Source organism: Anoplophora glabripennis, unplaced genomic scaffold, assembly GCF_000390285.2.
Source record: "Anoplophora glabripennis isolate ALB-LARVAE unplaced genomic scaffold, Agla_2.0 scaffold1576, whole genome shotgun sequence".
Lineage (NCBI taxonomy): Eukaryota > Metazoa > Arthropoda > Insecta > Coleoptera > Cerambycidae > Anoplophora > Anoplophora glabripennis.
This window is the reverse complement of record NW_019417695.1, coordinates 18385-33012: the sequence shown is the minus strand read 5'-3', so window position 1 is coordinate 33012 and position 14628 is coordinate 18385. Positions and strand designations below refer to the sequence as shown.

Here is a 14628-nt window from a genome sequence, read left to right as displayed (position 1 = left end):
AATTACAACACGCATCTTATTCGTCGCCTAAAAAAATATAGTTTCACAAATTTTCAAGTTCCTAACCTACATATTTTCAGAATAATCGCAAAAAAAACGATTTAAAATTTTAACTTTCAACACCCTGTATTTCCGAAACTATCAACTTTCGGATAAGGCATGTTTGCGCCAATAGTCACCATTTCACGTGTAGTATCTTCAGCTTTCCACTTTCCCATTGTTAATGAATCACCCTGTATAACTTTGACCTGTGTTATGCTTTTTTGTATACATTTTCAACATTAGACGTTGAGCCACAGAGCATGTGCGGTTTCCTTCCGCGGGAGTAAATGTAGCCTATCAATTTAGATTTGTTATGAAAGCAGCATGAATGTTTGGGATGATACTTTGTAAAATTCGGTAGCTTAGTGGCGTTTTCGACCTCACAAAGATGGCCGCCGCGCGAAAATCGTTGTTTACCATTAAAGTCTGGTTTCATTTGAAAGGAGTAAAAGTATCATACAAATTTTGATTTAGCATAAAGCTTGGATCAATGTTTGGGATGATACTGTGTAAAAGTTGGTAGCCTAGTTACGTTACGACGTTACAATAATGGCCGTCTGGCGAAAATCGTAGCATACCATTCTAAGGTCAGGTTTTACTTGTAAGGAGTAAAAGTATCATACAAATATAAATCCAACATAAAGCCAGGATCAATGTTTGGGATGATACTTTGTAAAATTCAGTAGCTTAGTGACGTTATGACGTCACAAACATGGTCGCCGGTCAAATTCCGTTTAGGTGTATAGGCAAAAATTATAATAATACAATATTATATTATTACAATAAGTTAATAATATAACAATGATATAATATAATTATCAATTTGTACATCACGTCTTGTTATTCCAATTTGCCTATATTTAATTTTTCACCATTGCCTATAAAAGTACAGGTACAACCGATGAATGTATCATTCACTGTACCAGCGACAACAGCAGTTTGGTGACTCTATTATCTATCGAATCATGGAAAACTCTCTTGAACGCAGCGACAATAAGGAAACACAAAAGATTGCTGGAAATTACAGTCAGTTACCGAAGAATAATTTCCTGCATTAAAGTACTTCGGTGAAATGTCCCAGCATCTTCACCATGAAATCTAAACTCGCTAGTATTACGGCTATGCAGAAAGCAACATTACCGGATGAACCATCGGTATCTTCTTGCGTAAGGACTCATGATACCAAAATACGCCAAGACCAATTCTACTATTCATCTGCATTTTTTGTGAGAAGGAACAGAAGTACAAGCCAGGAAGTAGAACACGTGAGGAACTAGTGCAATATGTGGAATTGAGATCCAGTGCCACGATCAAAGCCTCTGCTATATCAAAAAATTACAGCAGAATTCTTAGGTGAGCTGAGAGCTGAGACTATATTTTTTGTTTCAGCAGAAGCGAAGTACTACTTTTCATGCTACCAGAAGTGGTACGATGACGGTGGTACTTTAAGTAGGAAATTCTTCTCCGGTAACTGGCTTTGCAATTTCCAGCATTATTTTGTGTTTCCTTATTGTTGCTGCGTTCAAGAGAGTTTTCCATGATTCGGTAAATAATAGAGTCACCAAACTGCTATTGTGGCTGCTACAGTCACTGATACATTCATCAGTTGTACCTGTTATTTATACTTTTTTAGGCAATGGTGAAAAGTCTGCTTCGGAATCTATATATGAAAAAAGAGGGAAAAAATTAAATATAGACAAATTGGAATAACAAGATTGATATTAGTATTGTACAAATTGATTATTATATTATTAAATTATTATAATAATATAATATTGTATTATTATAATTTTTGCCAATATACCTAAACGGAATTTGGCCGTCGACCATGTTTGTGACGTCATACGTCAGTAAGCTACTGAATTTTATAAAGTGTCATCCCAAACATTGATCCTGGCTTTATGGTAAATCTAAATGTTTATGATACTTTTACTCCTTACAAATGAAACCAGACTTTAGAATGGTAAAATACGATTTTCGCCCGGCGGCCATCTTTGTGAGGTCGTACCGCCTCGAAGCTACCGAATTTTACAAAGTATTATCACAAACATTCATGTTGCCTTTATGACGAATCTAAATTAGTAGGTTACATTTACTCCACAGNCGTCGTAACATAACTATGCTACCGATTTTTACACAGTATCATCCCAAACATTGATCCAGGCTTTATGCTAAAGCTAAATCAAAATTTTTATGATACTCCTTACTTCCATGAAACCAGACTTTAGAATGGTAAACCACGACTTTCGCGTGGCGGCCATCTTTGTGAAGTCGTAACGCCACTAAGCTACCGAATTTTACAAAGAATCATCACAAACATTCATGCTGCCTTCATGACGTATCTAAATTAGTAGATTACATTTACTCCCCAGAAAGGAAACCAAACCGTCCAATTTTGACTACTTGGCTCAACGTCTACATGTGCTGATTGCATTTTGATATTATTACGATTGATTTATGTTACTTATTAATGATGAAAAAATAAAAGTATTATTCATAAGTTTGTTATTAACTTTTTTCTCAATTTTCAGTCAGTTAATAAAACAGGTATGTAACTAGACTGAGCCTGGATGGGACCAAAGATAATCCATAACTTTTTAAATGGTCAAGTGTTACAGTTGGACTACTAAATTCAAGTATCCTAATTTTTTAGTCAATATTTACTATTTGCTGCTTGCATGAAATAGCAGTTTTTTGGGTGTGAATTGGCTCGTAATCATCACCATGAATTTTGATACACATTTCTTATTGATACACTATTAATTTAATAAAAAGGTAGAAATGCAAAATGAGAAATAATGGAACTTTAAATAGTACAATAATAGCACAGACCCAAAAAAAAAAAAAATTGAAAATACCAGAGACTAGACCCACCTATCCTTATACTGGCCCAAAAACACGGAAAATCTTCAAATTCTCGCTTGAGCACGGGTCCGAAGGTTGAGATAAAGAGAGAAGATAAGATTTTATATGTATTTTGACGAGCTAAAACCGAATCCTCAAATACATTCCCTGTTTAGAAAATTCAAATTTACCATAAATGTAGCAAGTCATCTTTATTTAAGACATTAAGGAAATGGAATGGCGCGCCGGTACCAAGGACGATGGGAAGTGAATCCGGGCCAGATAGCAGAAAAAGAAAAAGGTATCCACTACACTACGATAAAAAAAGAGAGAATGTTAAGATCCGAGACAATAACACGCGATTTTCCATATTTTTGGGATTATTTTCACAATTTAAAGAAAACTGGAGGGTGATAGAGCAATTTTGGCTCCGGATTCGGTTTTAGCTCGTCAAAATACATATAGAATAGTCTTATTGTGCTGGTTCCCACATTTATCTCAACCTTTGGACCTGTGCTCAAGCGAGAATTTGAAGATTTTCCGTGATTTTGGGATGATTTTCGCGATTTAAAAGAAATTGGAGGGTGATGAAGCAATTTTGGCTCTGGATTCGGTTTTAGCTCGTCAAAATACATATAAAATAGTCTTATTGTGCTGGTTCTCACGTTTATCTCAACCTTCGGACCCGTTGCCAAGCGAGAATTTGAAGATTTTCCGTGATTTTGGGTACTTTTTCGCAATTAAAAAAAAAATTGGAGGGTGATGGAGCAATATTGACTCCGGATTCGGTTTCAGCGCGTCAAAATACATAAGGATAGGTGGGTCTAGTCTCTGGTACTTTCAACTTTTTTTTTTGTGGGTCTGTGTAGTCATCAACTGTTTACCTATTGCGTCAATCTGATACTGTATATATTTTTTTTAAGATAGAAAATGATTTAATGAAAAGAATAAATTTTAACTTACCTTCAACATATGCAAAAGATAGATTAATACATCCAGGATATGTATGTACAGGATCTCCGTTTCTAATAACATGTGACAGGGAGCCACAAATTTGATCCAATAACCTTTGACTTAATTTCTCAATATAATTATGATCATATGCCATTTCTTTTTGTGCAATATCACATGCTTCTCCCAAACCCACAGCAAGAGGTGCAGGTACTGTTCCACTTCTAATACCTCGTTCTTGACCACCACCACTCTGAAGTGCTTCTACTCGCACTCTGGGCCTTCGTCTTACATACAATGCTCCTATTCCTAAAAATATGCAATGCAAGTTCAAACCATTCTAATAATTGATAATTTTTTTAGAAATAATATACAGTTTTAAAATTACTTCTAATTTCAATGGCCGAAATATATTAATGAAACTGTATTATTAAAAGAAACCAGATATAGAAAACTAATAAATATATATATTTTTAAATATCTCATCTGAAAAAGGGCACAAATGTGTTACTGCATAGATAGTGCAACACTGCGTAGTAGTGTTTAAGATCTCGGTAGAGCAGGTACTCTGATAGCTTTTGGAATTAGGAGTATAAGATAAAAGTTTATGTTCTATACCCACTGAGTGATTGTAAATACACAGGGTGTAACTTTAAGTGGGGATCATATTTACACAGAGGCTACCCTTAATCTTTAGAAACACGTATCAACAGTTTATTTTTTCAAATTCCGTCGTGAAAACTTATTTTTTTTAAACCTTTTTTTAATAATTTTCTTACCCCATCGCTGGACAAGTTAGTGTGATCTCAAACAATGACACATGCTAGTTGCAGCGCATGCACTATTGAAAACTGGGCTATACATTGTTACCAAATCTTATACTTTAAATTATTAAAAAGCAAATTTCACATCACCCGTCATGAGGTACTGCTCTTTGGAATAACCTATCTGATATCATCTTGCAGCAGAATCGTTTTCTCCGGACAAAAAGTAGTCTCTAATCGTATCAACTCTTTCTTGAAACTCTTAAAAACTTGAAAACGAATGCACAATACACTGTACCGTCACTCAACACTGAAATAAATGACTTTATAAAGTTATACACTTAACACCACACAAAGGTACTATATAAACACCTTTCACAAAATGACAAAGTCGAATACTAAATAAGAATGTAACAGATAATATATTCGGCCAATCCCGTTTCGCCGAATTAACATGGCAGTTTGCTTTTAACACAATACCTGCAATATTGGCATGTAAACAGAACAGCAGAGGTTATCTTCCCCCGCTTCGAAAGTGAAAAACAGTACTAACTTTAGCAACAATTTTAAAAACTGATTTCATATTAATCAGATCAGTATTTTCATTTATTTTTTATTGTTAGTTCTTTAAAATAATTATTTTAAAACACAAATCAGTTTTATTTACAATTAGTAACGTATCTACATACCAATATTGATTAATACGTAATAAATCATGTAAAAATTTATTTAATGTTCGGCGCTTCGTCCACATTGCCATCAAAAAAATATGGCAACTAAAATAACTTGTCATTGTTATAGAAAAGCAAAATTAAAACAATATGTATTTTTAATGTTGGGCGTAAAATAACAAATCTTTGCCATATTAAAGCAAACTATTTTCACTAAATTATTTTTCATTAGTTTCGCTGTATAGGTTGATTAAAAAAAAATTATTTACAGTTATTAGTAACATATCTACATACCAATATTAGTTAATATTTAATAAATCATGTAAAACTTAATTTATTTTTTTAGAAATACATTTTTTTTTCAAAGTTCGCCTCTTCCACCACAGTGATATCAAAAAAATATGGTGACTTCAAAATAACAAGTCCCTAAATTATGCAAAAACGATATGATTTGCTAAATTATTTTTTAACTTCATACAAGACAGTTGATATAAAAGCAACTGGCAACACCGGCAGTGAGGAATACTACTTTATATGTAAATTCCGGGAGCACTGGTTAACTCCGTTCAGTGACGGCGTACACAACAACAATTAAAGTGCAGTTTAAAAAACTAATTATAACTTCAATATTTATTTGATTAAAAAAAAGGAATTTAAATTTGTATTCCGAGCACCACGTACTATTACCCATAAAAAAATTGATCCTCACTTAAAGTTACACCCTGTATTTACAGCTCAAATGAATAAGTATACAACGAATTGCATTTTATTAAACTGCCACAAGTGTAAGATCTACTTCGTAGTAACAGATTGATTTCTTGATATTATACATATACTGTAAAGCGCGTCATACACTCGAGTTGTGCTGAGAGGTTTAACAGCCAAATTTTGAACATACTTTACTCCACCACAAAGAAGCATGAAAAAGGTAAAAATATTTTGATTACTAATAAAAAATGTGTTGCCCCTTGAGATGTCATTGCTGTATCATGAACTATTAGGTTTAAAGAGTGCCTTCTGCAGAGAACAAAAAAGTTCTTGGATTCAGATTTCATATTCTACTTTGAACATCTGTATATACACGTAGATATTTGAGTCATACCCTTACCCATGCATATTTTCGAGAGATAATTTTAATTTTGTCACTTCTTCCAGAAGAATCATTTGCCTTTTCAACAGGCATAAATCCCACAAAACACAAATTAAACTCAAATTTAGCATGCTCAATCATTTTATTTGAGATACATATCTGATTCTGAAAATCTTATTTGGTATATTCTTTCTAGTGATAGTGGTGATTCTTGTCTTCATTATTTACTGAACGTCTAACATGTTCACTCATCATGGATCAAATTTACAGTTCAACTAACTTCAAAAAGTGACCTTCAGTGAATAATGGATATAATACATCTTAGAACTTCATTCCACTGTTTAGTTTCGGCATCAATTATTCGTTGATTTGTAGAAACAAAACTTGTCAGCTCTTTAAATGTAATGATAGTTCTTCTTAATGTTTCTTAGACACCCCATATTCTTTCAGTATCTGCCCTATCTGATGCTAATTTCCGTTTCCACTTAGACAAAAGAGCTTACAGAACACCATATTTCATAAAAATAAGTGCACATCCATGGGCATCTCGCCTCTTTGCCATTACTCGATCTTCTCCTGCAGTTAAATATGGTATTTTGCGACTGTTTTCATTGAGCAAACAATTAAATATTGTCAAGAAATAAACCATGGCTATGTGCAATTGTTTACTTTACTGGACTATGTAATTTGATAATAGTTTCTTATAGTATATTATTCAACGAGCGTATAATGATGGGTATTATTCACGAGGTGAAGTTTACGGCCACGAGCCGCAGGCGAGTGGCCTAAATCACCGAGTGGATAATAGCCATTATACGGGAGTAGAATACTATACTTTATCCACGACTACTAAATATTTTTGAAGTTTTTTTTTTGTTTTTAGTTCGTTTTTTAACACAATTTAACACAAAATATCAAAACACAGAAATCTATGCACACAAACAATAATGTTGACAGGTTTGAGTCAAATTTGTTTTGTTTTAAAAGCTATTTAGATTTATGAAATATTTCGAAAAACATGGTATGTTAAGGAACAGATATACGAGATGCACAAACGAAGTCGCTGATGGCTCAGTGTAGATGCTCCTTCCCTTCCAACCGCGGGTCCCGGGTTCGAATCTGTTCTGGGAAAATTCACTTTTTTAATTTTTTTTTTTTATATGTACAGCACTGAATTGAAAATATTTAGTGGTTTACACGATAAAATTTTAAAAACCGATTGATTGTAGCAGAACAATATAATATTATAGCTAAATCAAGGAAGCATCTGACAGTAGTGATTAATGACTCATTAATCACTGCCGTGATTAATAGGTATTAATAAGGTCGAGCAGACGTATAATGGGTACATTATACAATAGTCGTGGATAAAAATATTTATAGCACTCTGCTGAAAATTTCCACCCTCTAAAAATTTTTGTATAGTTTTTGTCCCTATTACTCACAAATTTCATATTTGCACTAGACAGAAAATGTACATTTTAAACCTATATCTGCAGAAACATAATTTTTCAAAAATAGGGAATTATCTCCTTACATAAGGGAATTCAATTAGATATAGCATATAAAAAAAATTCTACTAATATACCTACCTTTTGGACCATAAATTTTATGTCCACTAATTGACATGAGATCAATATTCATAGACTGTACATCTAAAGGAATTTTACCAACAGCTTGTGCAGCATCAGTATGGAAAAATACTTTTTTCTGTCTACAAAGTTTACCAATTTCAGCAATTGGTTGTTTAACACCTATTTCATTATTCACTGCCATTATAGATACTAAAGAGGTTTCTGTTGTTATTGCTTTCTCAAGTTCAGTTAATGATATAATACCATTGCTTGCTACAGGTAAATATGTAATTTTAAAACCTTCTGCTTCTAATGCTCTACAAGAATCTAACACACATTTGTGTTCCTGAAAAATAAAATAATTTTTTATACCGATATCTAAATTTTCAAAAGAATCATTTTCTTTGGTGATATACATATACAGGATGTCCCAAAAGTGACACTCGTCCTTCTGGGATTTGATTAAGAGAACAAAAATAAATCGAAAATCAAGAGTGGAAAATTTTCCGATTGTTTTTCTTTATTAACTTATTCAAAAAAATTATTAAAAAAAAAACTAAAAAAGTAGAATCCAATTTTTTTTCCTTAAAACTGAGGCCTGTGCTAATGGGAACCAAGAAAAATTTATAACCAATAGTAGGTAAGTATAGCTTCCGATGGTCGGTTGTACCTGGGTGTAAATAATTACTTTAAACTAAAAAGGATAGAGAAACACATTTTAATAACAAAACAATTTTATAAAAAGGAGAGGAGAAAACTTATAATCTAAAAAACGTAATGTGCTTAAATAATAGAAATTATTTTTACAAAAGGTGTTCAAATAAGTTGTTTTATACTTCAAGACAAAGATTGGCATGATTCAACATTGAAGCACGAACCCTTTGTAGCATCTCTTGATCTATTAACGCGATAGCGTGCATATGGGCAATTTCTAGATTTACAACAGGTTTACTATAAATCTTTTCTTTTAAATAATCCTCAACAAAAAAAATCTAGGGCATTCAGATCTGGTGAACTAGGTCATGCTAAGGGTCCACCTCTTCCAATCCATCTGCCTGGGAAGTTTGGATTCACATAATTTCTTACTTGTAAAATAATGTGACGGAGCTCCATCAAGTTGAAACCAATAGTTTAGTCTCTTAACCAGTTTTCAGATGGGCGGGCAAAATATTTATTCTCTCATGTAACTGAATATCTTATAGGAATAATTAGTTAATAGTTAGTCTATTTACTTTTGAAAGTGTAACAAACTTAATGATTATGAAATTAGTTAATACAAATATACCTGCAAATTATATTAGTTATTTCAAAACTATAATAGTTCAGCAAGAACAAATGAGAATGTCAGAGTGATTACCGGGATAGGGGACAAAGCAAAATAAATAAATAATCATATCAATAAGACGCTTTACAATGTCTCTATTTTCGTCCATAATTTATTATGTTTCAAAATATTCTCACTAAATGCGGAATCAAGAAAAGTTTGAATGTTTTCTTTTCCTAATAATTTAAATTTTAATTATGAATATATATGCTCCTCCGATCACTCGTGTTTCTTTAAAGATTCATTAATATATTTCAGATCTGAATATCCGAGATAATTCCACGGAGTTTTACTTTTTTCATTAAACAGTAAGCATTATAATTATATACATTATAATTTGTTTTTGGTTTCACTACCTGTTAACCACTCATATTTACTGGACCAATTTTTACTAAATGATCTGTTGCTTTCGCAATTTCTTCTACTTCTTTCTTTCTTTATTTATGAAATTTTTCATGTTAAGCGTAGATCTTAATTATGAAATAAATAATTTATCATCAAAAGTTAACGTACCAAATTTTTTATCTAATATTCACAATATCACCATTGCTACTCACCTATTTGCGAATTTCACTTGCCACTTTGTTTTACTCCTAACTGTTAAACAATATAAATGAACCTAAACCACTACTATTAACCCTAACCTAGAACTTACAACTAAGTCATAAGGCACAAGGAATAAAATATAAACAAACAACAAACCACAGATTATACGCAAGAGTCCGAGGAATATACGAGTGAAGCCGAAGGGCTTGTCCGGTATCGTAGGGTTATTTTATGTATACTCAAATGATAATTTATTAAAAATCTAATTGAAATTCAAAAAATGTAATAAATAGTTTCTTTATTATTTGAAAAAATAAATAAATATTGGATTTAAAAGTCCTAAACATAATTTACTTCACTTCCATATTTACAAACTCGAATCTATTAAAAATTTCTCCGCAATCACCCTTAATTCAGTTTAACAGTAACAAGTTAAAAAACCTTAATAACTATAATTATCACTATCAAATAACATTCAACATAGCATCATAGATATTTATTTTTAACTTAATTTACAAATTATTATAAAACGATTTTTTTTTCGTTTACTAAAATTAGTTTTCTGGAATACCTTTGCAGGGAAAAATTATTCTAATGTTTAAAAATTCATTTAAAGAACAAAATTACAGCAAATAAATATATAAATATTTCCAACCGCTGGGGAAAAGCTTGTTTCGATAGGGATATGAGGGCTCGCCTGGCTTGGGCCAATTATTCTAAATTAGTGAACGACTTACGTTTTCGATTACTCTCTAGCCCTAGGTACTCATAAGCAGGCAAGGAAGCGGTCACGGCCTAGCCCCAATGTTATGTTGGTGGCTGCCGAGATAACGATTAAATTATAAATTTTAAAAATTAGGTAGCGGACGTTTCAAAGAAGGTAATGTATTTTAGATTTAATTTTATAAGAATAAGGTCAAATCATTTATGTATATCTATCAGTGGCGGCTCGTGAAAGAGGACTCTGGCACTCCGCCCCCCCAGATATTTTCAAACTGTAAACTTAAAATAATTTATTCATTTAACACGTTGACTGCGAGATAATCTCAATGTACTTTGTCCGTGACTGCGATACATATCTTCGGGGATATGTAACAAAACTTCTTCTGTGTGCGGTACATATCCCTGAGGATATGTAATTTTTTTTACATTTGACCCTATAAAATTAAAAATAACACAATTATTGCTATAAACTTGCATGTATCTGTAACTATATATCCTAGGATAATAACGTTTTCATTCGCAAAGAGTTTTGAAAAGAAAATAATAGAAAATTCATTATTTCTAAAAACTACAGATTCTGCAACTTCCACAAGATACAGTAAAAATGTGATTATTGAGATCCGCATATTTTTTATAATGAGTACATACCTCCCGGGGTATGTACCGCAGTCAACGTGTTAAATCAATAAAAAATCTAAATAGCACGCATTCAATTTGTCTTGGATGCCTAGGTTGGTTGCATAAAGTGCATGTACTCCGTGAACGTAGTTCAGATTAATGCGTTCTGCCATCTATGATCGTACCAAAGAGTTATGTTTGACAGCGTGCGCAATCCCCACTCCATCGCGGTCGGTGAAATCTTAGTCCATCGTGCAAGTATATTTTTACATATGATTGGACAAATTGGCACGTGGAGGGTGTAGGCGACGATAGACTCGCACGCTTTGTTTTGGACTCCACTTCAGTGATACGGGTTATCACTGAAGTGTGGTTATACGTGTTTTGTTTTTGCTTTGGCGCTTTTTAAGACATTATAATTTATAAGTTTAAGTTTAAAATGAGGGTTTGTGAAATAAAAAAACTTGTTATTAGTAAATTAAGTTTAGAGGAAAAATTCAAATTGAAAAATAACGGACGTCCAATGCCAGTGTTGAATTTAGTTCAGGTGCAGGAAGAGTGCAAAAGTAGGCCGGCTTTCATTCGCAAATTTGATAAAACATTTATGATAAAACCGTGTGGTTGTGACGAAACAAATAGATTTTTTTTTTTGTATGTTTATTGTTTGGAGGAGGTAAAGAAAACTGGATGAAAACTGCAGTTTCTGACTTGAAACATTTACCGGGCGAAATTAAGAAACATGAAAATTCTCCTAAACAAAAAATAACTTGGTGAGTTTTTTACTTTTAGAAAGAGTAAATATTGCTTCTTGTTTAAGTAGTGCTTATGCAGAACAAATAAATAGTCATAACGAAACGGTTAAGAAAAATCGATTACTTCTTTCAAAAATTATAGATATCTTAAAACTATGTGGTACATGTAACCTTCCTCTTCGTGGACATAATGAAAAAAGCGACTCGGTAAACAAAGGGCAATTTTTAGAACTGATAGACTATAATGCAAAAATTGATCCCGTTTTAGATAAACATCTTAGTGATGCCCATGTTTACCCCCTACACACTGATGGTATTTATTTTGGGGTATGTACTTGTAAAACACAATGATCTTGAAATTCCTCAAAATTTTTCACCGCAGCTCCTATCATATACGTTCTCTCTTCAAAATGCGCCCCCCCTATAGTCAAACCCACGGGCCGCCACTGATATCTATACAAATTTTTTTTATTATTCTGACATTCAGGGTGGGCATGAAACGAAATGTCATCCAGCAATGGCAATGGTAAGTTTTCATTTATAAATGCTAGATACAGCTCTGAATTAAGACGATTGGGCAGAATTTATGGATCAACTACTTAATTATTTAATAGCCCAGACCAAATGTTTATTGACCATCGTCTTGGATTAAATGATGAAATGTGGATTACAATTAACATAGTCCAACAACCACCTGCAAAAATTTCTGCATCAACCAATTCAAGAATATGTTCTTCTTGATCGACATTTATCCCATGAGGACTTGTAACTAGTTTTTTTTGCAGATTTAAATTACCTGTTTCCAGTAGTCGTTGCTCAACGTGTCTTATAGTTTTTGCATCGGGAACATTTCCTCCCATGCTCCTGCTCAGATTTGAGACAAAAACAATTGGATGTTCACTTTTTTAGTTTTTTGAATACCTACCTCAACATAGAAAAACAATTGGAAAATTTTCCACTCTCGATTTTCGATTTGCTTTTGTCCCCTGAATGAAATACCAGAAGGACGGACGTCACTTTTGGGACACCCTGTATGGGTATTTGAATGATAGAACCTATTGTGTATTTTTGCATAACATAATCAAAAAATATATATATGAAAAACACGAGGAAGAACTATATATTTTAATCAATTTAAAAAAAAAAAAGAAAATTGGAAAACAACCCTATTCTAGAAAACCTACGAAAGTTACAGCAAAAATACTCGAGAGTACTAAAGCATCCACACTGATGTGAAATCAGCACTTGTGAAAGAACAGTTTACTGAATTGCGTAAATGGATACAACAGAACATACTTACCGTTTGTGTCGTTATAACATGTTTTTTCTTTACACTGTAAAACCTGGCCACCCCTTTTATTGCAATGTTATTACACTCTGTTGCCCCTGATGTAAAAACTATTTCTTTTGGATCTGCTCCTATTAAGTTTGCAACTTGTTTTCTTGCTTTTTCAACTGCCACTTCAGTTTCCCATCCATAAGCATGAGTTCTAGAATGTGGGTTGCCATAATAATTAGTTAAATAAGGCAACATAGCATCTAAAACTCTAGGATCCTAAAAATAAAAGAAAAAACAAAGTTTAATACTAACTTCTAGGAATCATCAATTGTGATGGGGTGTCCTGGGTCTTAGTGACTACTATTACGAGTATAATGTTAATACTTATTGCTTAATATTAGCACATTATTTTTTACTAATTTTTTTTTTTAATGAATATTCATTTACAGGTAGTGATTTTCTTCTCATCTCTAGTCAGTTACATGTAGGTATTATGCGATACCATTCCTCCTACGTATGAGTAAATTATTTTTTTTTAATCTTTCATTTGTTCGAAGTTCAAATTGTACAGGATCCCCTGCATTACATACTTCTACTTACCAAAGGTGTGGTGGCTTGAGCATCCAAATACAGAGGTCTTCCTTCAAATACTTCTTTAATCCTATATTTTTCATCTGAAAAACGAAAACGTTAAAAAATAGAAAACTCACTGTAGAATTAACCTCCAAAACTTACCGGTATTCAATTGTCTTTTAATGATGGATCCTGAAATTCTTTTATTACTAAAATTTAGCGAAAATATATTTTGAATCTTTAATAGATGTCGATACATAATGCCACTGACAATTATTTTGAGTATTTACTAATACCACAAAGTATAAACATGCAGGGTTGCCAGATTTTTTTTTAACCTAGTAGCCAAACCAAAATTGAAAGTAGCCCAAAATAGCCTGACATCTAGTAACAAAAACCGTTATTTATACTTTTATACATTTGAAGTTAAAACCCATGGAGACTATAGGCTTTTTTTCGCGAGTGAAGTCGTATGTTGTAGTATGTGTAGTATGAGTGAATATTACGTTTTTGCGAGAATAGTCAGTCATTTAAACTACTATGTGACGTTACAAGTTTAGATCAAATGACTGAACTCTTCACCCTTCAGCTGAATATTCTGTTGGTATATTCAACTAGTATTGTCAGCCGGTAACTTAACCTTTTTCTTTTTGACATTTTGTTTGAATGAGGATAAAAATCGTTCAGCAAAATGATGGATTCTGATACGGCTGTGGAAGTGGTCAGTTTAAATTTAAACTTTAGAGGCACAGATGTTTTAGTAAACGTAGACGTTGAAACAGCAAATATTTTACTTAATGGTAAGATTAATTTTTTATATGGGACATATTTGCGATCCACTTTGCTTCAGGATTATCCTCTTTTTTTTGTGACCTAG

The 14628-nt window shown here is 32.6% G+C and overlaps 1 protein-coding gene across 1 annotated transcript in view; it reads right to left on the bottom strand.

The window, feature by feature from the left end:
• LOC108915394 (probable cysteine desulfurase, mitochondrial) overlaps positions 1 to 14105 on the bottom strand; it is a 19216-nt gene extending 5111 nt beyond the window's left edge. Inside the window, exons 1-5 of the mRNA XM_018721413.2 lie at positions 13914 to 14105; positions 13779 to 13852; positions 13200 to 13454; positions 7955 to 8282; positions 3850 to 4146 (exon numbers count right to left, since the gene is read on the bottom strand). Of these exons, the coding sequence (XP_018576929.1) occupies positions 3850 to 4146; positions 7955 to 8282; positions 13200 to 13454; positions 13779 to 13852; positions 13914 to 14010 (1051 nt within the window). The 5' untranslated portion in view covers positions 14011 to 14105. The remainder of the gene's footprint in view (positions 1 to 3849; positions 4147 to 7954; positions 8283 to 13199; positions 13455 to 13778; positions 13853 to 13913) is intronic.
• Positions 14106 to 14628: the final 523 nt, after the last annotated feature.